The following is a 9,256-nucleotide window of genomic DNA, read 5'->3' as shown; positions in this document are numbered from 1 at the left end:
TTTTCAGGGTAATAGAATTTATTTGAATTAGCCATGAATGTCGAGGAGATAACACATTGTTCCTATTCAATTCACATTATTCTGTTTCATGTTTTAATTGATCTACTTTGTGTAATGAAAACTGTATTCATTTACAAGACAAGCATGTACTGCATAATGTGCTGCTGACTTATATCCATAAAAATAAAACAATCATATTCTATGAGCTACACCTCCTGTGTTACAATACACAGACAGATCTCTTAATCCTATATACAAATGTTCACACACATGCCTAACACCTCACAAAGACAAATCCATGTGAGTCACTGCACCTCACAGAATAAAATGTCCACGTTTTTGTCATGACGGTTATAAAATAAGGCAGTTTTAATCACCGAGTGTTGACCTTTTTTTTCCCTTTAGTTAAAATCTCACTCTAATATGAATACTCATTTTCTTCCTCTTGTTACAACGACAAAGGCAGCCTCAGTTCTCATGACGACAGCCGGTTTCTGTGAATGTTTCTCTCCATGATTAATGTTTTTTTTTTTTTTTTCTCCAGTCTACTTCCCTGAAGAAATGACACATGTAGGCACTGCGTCCAGACTGCGGTCATTAATCCACAAAGATGAAAACACACATCTTTGATCAGCCAGGGTTAACTGTGAAAAGAGAGAGAGAAAGAAAATTATGTGAAAACCTGGGATGCTACCAAGAGAATGGCTGCACTTCAAAGGCACACCCACACAAAATCCACACATATTAAACCAGGAAGCTATTCACAAGCCACACAATGCACGAGTGAAATGCATAAAAAGCAGACAGATATGGGAATAATCTTGGTCTGCATGTTCACAAGGAGTGAAATTTGAAGTCCATTTTCAGATATACAAGTACCTACATATATACCGTACAAACGCTAATGTTTGCAGCTAGCCTGGCTCTACCCAAAGGTATTCTGGATATTATACTGTTTTTTAAATTGCCTTTTTTTTTTTTTTTTTTTTTTTTTTAACAATGTCTCATATAGAAGTGCTAGTAGGCTGATTTTGTTACTTCCGGACAGAGCCAGGCTAGCTGTTTCCCCAGTTGCTAGTGTTAATGCTATGCTAAGCTAACTGGCTGCAGCTCCATATTCACAGCTGCATTTCAGAGTGATATGCATTTAGCAGTGGTGAAATTTTAATGTTATGTGATGTAAGCTAACGTTAAATGTCTTGCCTTTTATTTATTTTTTTTGTTGGCTTTGCTGACAGACAGACTGCTAGCTGCATTAACAACCGGAAACGTGGTGCCCACTGCCAACCCTAAAGTCTCCACTGGTTGGCCTTGGCCACTTTGCACTGAGCACCATCCTGGTAACGTGGGAGCTAAGCTAGCTTGCAGTGCTGCTTATTTGTGATTACCACTGGTGATGTCGTCCTGGTGGTGGGATGCCGTTGTTGTGGAAACATGGTAGTCACCCTTGTGTCTACTCCCATCTCACTCCTGTGAGTAAATGGCTTCATTTTGATCTGCAAAACCCCTTTAGCACTCTTAACTATGTTAGCACCACTAGCCGCGCTGACACTGCTAACAGTGCTAACAGTAGCTAACAATGCTAAAAGGGGTTTGCGGCTTAAAACTGAGCCACTTACTCACTGGAGTGACCTGAGGGGAGACTGAAAGGTGGGCACAGTGTTTCCACAGCAATACTGCTGGGTCAGGACCATTGATGTATAAAGAGAACTGGATACAGCTCTGGAGGCAGGATCTCATTCATCCCTGTCAAAGTTGCTTAGTGGTGCATGAATCCAAAAACCAAACTACCACATATGAAATCATCCAGATGATCGGCGCTGCTTCCGCATCATAGAGCAAGCGCACTAGCGCTAACTTGAATGGGGATAAAATGATTTAATCTTGTGGCTCTCTTCTATTTCCAAATGTTATTGGACTGAACAGATGGAACAAGTTACTCTGCGGCAGTTGTAACACTAAAAAAATGTATCCACTGATTTATAGACATCTCTTTTTTTTTCTTTGGGGAAAGAGCCTTTTTGGGCCCAATGGCATCACATGACAGACATGGGAGTTGTAATTCTACAACTCCCATGTCAATTTTAGTAAGCCACAACTAAAATTGAGTTCAACGCCTGCCGCACATCCTGGGAGCCTGGTCAGGACGGTGTTACGAGCAGTAATCCCCAAATGAGCGGCTCCTTTAGCTAGCTCCCAACTGACTCAAGTTGTACGCAGTGCAGTAACCTGAAGAGCAGCAAAATTTACCTACAGACTGACATGCTATGAAAAATATTCTCAGCAGATAACTACTGCCTTAATATTCTACTTCTTGCAAAAATTATTACTGCCAAATCAGTCTGCTTTTTGTGCACTAAGCATGTGCAGCAAGCCAATTCCCCCAAACCATAAAACTATTCTTGTAACAAGGATGAAGTCCAAACATCAAGTTCATGTCTTCACACTCAACTGCAAATTTAGAAATCACACAAAAACATGCCTCTGGCCACATAAAGGCCTCCTATTAACTGCAAACACACATGCAGAGGTGCAGTTACCCTCTGTCCCCCCTCTTTCACTTCCTTCAGAAGAACATATCATCATCATCATCATCATCATTATCGTCATCATCCAATGGCCAACTCCAGTCTTTCAGGCCAAACTCAAGCAATCTGAAACAGTAAGTATGGAGGTTCATTGAGGGGTAAGAAGCCTTTAGTGCTTCATGATCTGCTGGGGCAATACATGCCAGGCTCAGCAGGGGGCAGTGTAGAGCTGTGAGTAGTTTAGTGAGCGGCTCAGTCCAGTCCTGCTTGTTATGATGAGGGGGGTGTTATTGGACACACAGCACAGCGTTTTGGAGGGCGGGCAGGTGCAACAAGCTCTTCTACTTACAGTCTCCCAGCATGAGAGACGTTAGAATGGTGGGGTCGGGGTCAGAGGTCAGTGGAGGATGATACGGAGCATGGGGCCAGTGCTGAGGGATGAGAGCCAGTTAGGTCGTGACTGAGAGCAAACTTTGACAACTGAGTGTCTTAATCAATCACAGAAAACAAGACAGTTACAGTTAGTGACTACCATACTGGTTTCCTACTCAACTAGGTGGCTACTGACGGGAATCCCTAAAAACACAAGGTCTCTCCTGTGTTGAATGCCTCATGCACCTTCTCATTGGCTCATATTGGGTCAATTCCTCACTTTTTGGATATACTAGTTAAACCACAACCTAAAAAGCTGTTTATTGACCTAATCTTTGCTTTAATGCAAGGACTAACCAACAGGATACATCACACCGAACTATAACTTACAGAGATTATGTTTTATTTGTTTTTTACACTTAGATCTTTAGCGGCGAGACTTCCCTTAAGATTTTCAGATGACTTTTAAATGACTGCTGATACATTACCAAATTAACCATCATAACATTATACTGAAAACTAAACAGTGCTAAAATTCAATGACATTTAGATAGACTAAATTATGGCCCAACAAGACAAATCTAGTATCTTACATCATAAGCCCTGTTCCCACTGAGCAGTTCGGTTCAGTTTGGTACGTTTTTTATTCTTTTTCCACTGTGAAAAGTTGTGGATGGTACCGATGGAACCGTTCTGTACCGTCCCCATTTTTGGTCCCCCCTCTGTTGGGGTACCTGGCACACAGATCTGGTACTAAACGGTGGAGCTGTGAACTCTGCAGTCCGTTGATTGGTCAATAGAGGACGGTCACTCTGCTAAGGGCTGAGTTGTGGCTGTTTTTTAAACCACTGTTCGTACTGTGGCAAGTTTTACATTAGTAAACTATAACTATAAAAATAAAGGATGTTTTGCTGACTCTCACTGCAGCCTTTTTTGTTTGTTCTGAAAATGTCGGCGTGCAGCCTCTTTCTGTGGACGATAAACGAGGTGCAGACTTCATCTGTGTCACCGATAATAAGGGAAATACAGTGAGTGCTGGACGGAGCAGCGAGTGACAACAACCTTGTCCACTTTTAAGAGTACTGTTTGTGGTGGAAACCCTAGGGTCTAGATACCATGTCTGAGGGATTACTTTTGGTTCCAAAGGTACCATACTGAAAGTGCTTGGTGGAATCAGGGCTATAGATGCCCACACTGGCTTACAAGCAGACTATCAGCATCCATGTATGCAGGTGTGAGACCAAATATACAAATAAAAGGAAAACATTGTCAATATAATCTGTATGCCTTTATACTGGTGTACTATCCAGTCTTTGATTTTTAGAAATAAAACCAACCCACACTTTGCCACTCAGTCCAACTTTTCATTTTCATCAAATTAAACTAATTCATGATTTCTGTTCTGCATTCTTACAAAGGTTTATGCAGGTTATTATATAAAGTATGAACGTGCACTCGGAGCACAGGCTGACTACGTAGCTCGCAGATGTGTGCACACCCATATTGTATACAGCACTGTGCAAATGATTCAGGCATCCTGTTTAAATCAAGAAATCCCGTGTCAGCCAGCTTTTGGCCTCTTTTACCTGCAAATAACTGAATAACTAAATTTTAAACCAAAATTTACATAAAAAATAATCCTTTTTTTTTTTTTTTTAAGATTAGCTCATATTTATAGTATTTTACCTTGTTTTTTTTTTGTCCCATAGTTTACAGTAAATTAAGTTCTCTTGTGACACTGACAGGAATGGGGCCAAACAAAAGTGAGCTGCAGATTAAAGTCCTTTGCACACTAAGTCCATTCTTTTCCCCCGAAAGTGTCACATGTCTGAAAATAAATACAACCTCACATGTGTCAATCATCTTTGCACACTGAGTTTGAAACTTTATAAAATAACAAACAGTGACTCTGACCTTTGAATAAGATGGTTATATCATGTGTAAACAGTCATTGCAGAAACAAAAAAGTCAAAAATCTCCTGTGTGCGGTAAAATCTTCCCCGTCCTCACCTGGGCTTCCCTGACGGCTGTTGCTGTCTGCTGGGCTGGACCTTGATGGCTCCGCGATGTCTCGCCGACATATGAGGCGACCCCCTGGGTGAAGGCCGCGGAGAGGCTTGTGGAGACGAGCGCGCTGTTGCTTCAGGAAGGCTGTTTTGTATTGCTGCGGGAGGACTCAACGTCGGGTGTTTCCTCGGGATGCGTTTCAGGAGGTTACTGACCCAGCGCTGCTGGTCCTCCTTGGAGTTGGCCAGCAGAAGCAGCTCTTTGGCGGTGGACATGTCATAGTTCACTGTAAAAGGAAGGGATTTACATCAGATTAGAAACAAGAGTTCTGTGGTTTTAACAGCTGTTTTTACAAAGTAATCAAATCAAGTAATTTTCCAACATAACAGCCAAGCCACACTGAAGGACCAGAAAAACAGAAACACTGCATTACATTTATGCTGAGTTTTATATTTTCTTGTATGCTGGCTAAATTCTATGGTGCAATTTCATGCTGCACATTGTAGTAGTGTTGTGTTGGACTGAAGTACACTGAAAAATGTTTATAATATTTTGCCAAAAGGTGTCCAAAAGCACGCACATTCAGACGATGAACACTAGGTGCTGGACAAGAGATAATGCAACAGACAGAAATAAAGAGTCTGCACATTAGACTATGCTCCCATGAACATATATTTAATTTAATTACCACCTTGGTGATGTTTCCAGTGATGTTACCTGACCTGGCAGAGTAGGTTTTTGAAGGTGTGTCTCTATGTTGTGTTTTATCTGATGAAGACCATAAAGCTCTCAACATCACCTCAGTGGTAATTAAATTAAAAATATGTTCATGGGTGTGGGTTTTCTCCAGGTTCTCCGCCTTCCTCCCACAATCCAGAGGCATGCAGGTTAGGTTAACTGAGGACTCTGTATTGATTGTAGGTGTGAATGTGAGCATGGATGGTTGTCTGTCTCTATGTGTCAGCCCTGTGATAGTCTGGCGACCCGTCCAGGGTGTACCCTGCCTCTTGCCCAGTGTCAGCTGGGATAGGCTCCAGCTTTAAGCCTGATTTATGGTCCTGCGTTAAATCAACGACGTCGCTACTTCATAGGGTACGTGGCTATGCAGAAGGCTCGCCGTAGCCCCCGGCGTAGCCTGACGTGCACCTCCCCAAAAATGTAACTACACGTCGAGGCGACGCAGACCCAGTGCAGACCGAGAGGGCTGTGATTGGTTTGCTTGGTAGCAACGCATTTCCGGTTCCATATTTCCAGATTGCGCCATCCCCGCCATCTCTGCATCTTCTGTTGCGATGTAGACGATAACCATTCAGGAAAAGAACGCAGCATCCTTCCGCTCTGGCGGTCAATTGCACCGCAACGAAATGGAGTGACACAACGGCGTCACGACAACAACGTAGGTATGTCGTAGGTACGCCGCAGGACCATAAATCAGGCTTTACCATGACCCTGTGCCAGGATAAGCAGTAACTGATTTATAGAGCTGAAACTATCAATTATTTTTTTGACCAAAAGGTCATTAATTGGCAACAATTTGAAAAACGATACAATCATTAGAATTGTCATTTTTCCAGCAAAAAGGGCAAATATGATTAGTTCCAGCTTCCATCCATCCATCCATTCATCCATCCTTTACTATTTCCTGACATCTTGCAGGCTAAACAATAAATCAGAAAATAAATCAATGATTAATTGATGAGGATTTACTAATTGGCCCTCTTTAAGGTACACTGTGCAGCAATTGTAGGCTACTGAAACAGAATCACAAGGAAAAGTGAAAGCCAAAGCCCGCTTTATCTTCCTGGCATTTTGCGTCGCTTTTTTAAATTTATTTAGTCATTCTCTATGTCGTGTCTGCAATTTTCGTAGCTTCCTCTTTGATGTGTGCTGCATATTGTCTGGCACCTGGTTGCTAACTTTCTTATAAAGTTCCAACCTCAAGTGTGCGCTGCATCCTCAAACATCCCGAACATGGCAAAATAGGATGAACATCAGAAAATACAGGCTGAGGGCAGATACTCTGCAGATAAATACATCGCCACACGCTTCTTCTGTATGAGTCTAAACATTACTTTTTAGAAATATTCTGCATAGTATACCTTTAATATCTAATAAAATAGGTTTCTATAGTGGGAAATCCAGCAGCTGCTGAAACAAGCAGAATCGTGGTGGTGTATAACTTAATGCTGGCTCCACAGAAGAGGTTAAGTTCCCTATCATCTCTTGACTGAGCGTTCTTACCCTTGCAGGGCACAATCACTTCCTCCTTTTTGTCCAGGTGATCCTTGTGGCACTTGGTGCGACAGCGGCGGCACTCAAGGGCTGGCGGGGGCTTGAAAACATGCCACAGGGGCCGAGTGCAGGCCTCGCAGCTGGATGGGAAGTGGTACAGAGTGATTATGAACTCGTGGCCCTTGTGGCTGATGTAGGAGGGACGTTCGCCAAATGCCGCTGGCTCAACTGCGACCTCCTGATCCCGTTTGATCTCGCCTTCATTGGCATACAGGATCTTTGGAAAGAAAGGAGAGGGAGAGGAGTTTTATTGAGGGTTTATTAAGGCAGGCAGTTGAATTGAGAGAACCTCATTTATACTGACAGTCTGAGCAGAGGGAGAGGGGAAAGAAAGAAACGGTAACAAGAAGTGTCCTAGCTCATTACCTGGAATATCCTTGGAATTTCTCTGGCATCTGCACGGTACACATCAGTTTGAGTGACAGGGCGGACATGAAACAGCTTACTGTTGGATGGAGAGAGACAGAATAGTTGAGAGTAGACCATGGTGATTAAGTGCAATTAATAAGGGTACAAAAATATCATAATGTGTAGCAGCGAATATGTATACTTAGATGAGTCAGTTTCCTCTTTTAAGGGACTTTACCCTGATTGTATTCTACTGATTTTTAAACAGTCATTATTTTTTACTGCTGCTTTAAAGTTTGCCTTTTGTTCTTATTCTCTATTTTATCTTATTTTTGCTTTTAGCCACACTAGCAGCATGGCTGTCCACTTCTTAGGCCCCAACAGGTCCTCTGACTTTTCCTCCAGTGCCACCATGAGGGTCACGTTTTTAGTTTTCAGTGAAATGTAACTACTGGATGGATTTGGCAGAAATATTCATGTCCCCTTCAGGATGAAGTCAAATATTAAATATTAAATTTGTCCAATGCTTTGGTTTATGTTCAAATACCTCCAAAAGTAATGACTTTCTCACCAGCATCAGTACTTTGTGTTTAGTGCTAATTAGCAAATGTTAGCATGCTAACACGCTCAACTAAGATGGTGAATACAAGGAACTGATTTCTGTTACCACTGACATTGTGAGCACGTTAGCATGTTGATATTAGGATTTAGCTCAAAGTACTTTTGTGTCTAACATGCTAGCATGTCTGTTTATGATGATGTTAGTGATGCTAGCGCTGCTACCAGGTCTGTTTATGATGATGTTAGTGATGCTAGCGTTGCTACCATGTCTGGTTATGATGGTGTCTGTTTAGCATGATGATGTTAGCATTTAGCTCAAAGCATTTCTGTGCCTAGCATGCTAGCATGTCTATTTATGATGTCTGTTTAACATGATGTTGTTAGAATTAAGCTCAAACCACTTCTGTGTATAGCATGCTAGCATGTCTGTCTGTTATAATGTCTGTTTAACATGATGATAGCATTATCAGAAGGCGGAGATCTCTGAATGTCTGGTGGCGAGACTAACATTAAGCTCAAAGCACTCCTGCGCTTAGCATGCTAGCATGTCTGTTTATGATGATGTTAGTGATGCTAGCGCTGCTACCATGTCAGTTTATGATGATGTTAGCATTTAGCTCAAAGCACTTCTGTGCCCAAGTATGACCCCACAGAGATGCTAGCATGTCCGTAGGCTCTTCCCTACCAAGGTTAACTACAGTAACTATGCTAACACTGAAACTGAGAGAAATGGTTACAAAGTTTTTTGACTGTTCAGCCCAATATGTTTTATCAATTTTCTCTAGAACAGAGCTTGAAGATTGAACCAAGATATTTTGTCACAACACAGAACAGACATCCAGAGGTTTAATTTGGATAATTTGATTAATTTGGAGGGAGTTGTAGTTACTGCAGTTAACCTTTGCGGGCAGTTCTGTTAAGTTCTCTATAAATGCATTTTACCATCATAAGAAATGTTTGGTATTACATGTTCAAACCCCACTTTAAATGACTTACTCAATGTCCAGGGTCATGAAAGGGTTGGCCTGCTCTCGGTCCTGCTCGCTGTTGTAGAACAGGATCTTCTTACTGCTCACAACTATATACTTTAAAGGAAAAGGCAACAAGGGCCAAATGATTAGAGCGGGATATGACTAAATGGTAGTGGT

General features: G+C 41.9%; 1 protein-coding gene across 4 annotated transcripts in view; it reads right to left on the bottom strand.

Moving 5' to 3' along the window:
- Positions 1 to 9,256, bottom strand: part of LOC125896997 (rho-associated protein kinase 2-like) — a 53,605-nt gene continuing 44,349 nt past the window's right edge. For 2 of the 4 annotated variants that reach the window (XM_049590007.1, XM_049590010.1), the window contains 6 exons: positions 9,105 to 9,193; positions 7,566 to 7,644; positions 7,149 to 7,416; positions 4,911 to 5,193; positions 2,878 to 2,959; positions 1 to 644 (listed from right to left, as the gene is read on the bottom strand). In XM_049590007.1, the coding sequence (XP_049445964.1) occupies positions 2,926 to 2,959; positions 4,911 to 5,193; positions 7,149 to 7,416; positions 7,566 to 7,644; positions 9,105 to 9,193 (753 nt within the window). In that variant the 3' untranslated portion in view covers positions 1 to 644; positions 2,878 to 2,925. Of the gene's footprint in view, positions 645 to 2,540; positions 2,655 to 2,877; positions 2,960 to 4,910; positions 5,194 to 7,148; positions 7,417 to 7,565; positions 7,645 to 9,104; positions 9,194 to 9,256 lie in introns of all 4 variants that reach the window. The other 2 variants (XR_007450369.1, XM_049590008.1) reach the window with 2 other exon arrangements.

This window comes from Epinephelus fuscoguttatus, linkage group LG11 (genome assembly GCF_011397635.1).
Source record: "Epinephelus fuscoguttatus linkage group LG11, E.fuscoguttatus.final_Chr_v1".
Lineage (NCBI taxonomy): Eukaryota > Metazoa > Chordata > Actinopteri > Perciformes > Serranidae > Epinephelus > Epinephelus fuscoguttatus.
This window is presented reverse-complemented; position numbering and strand designations above follow the sequence as displayed.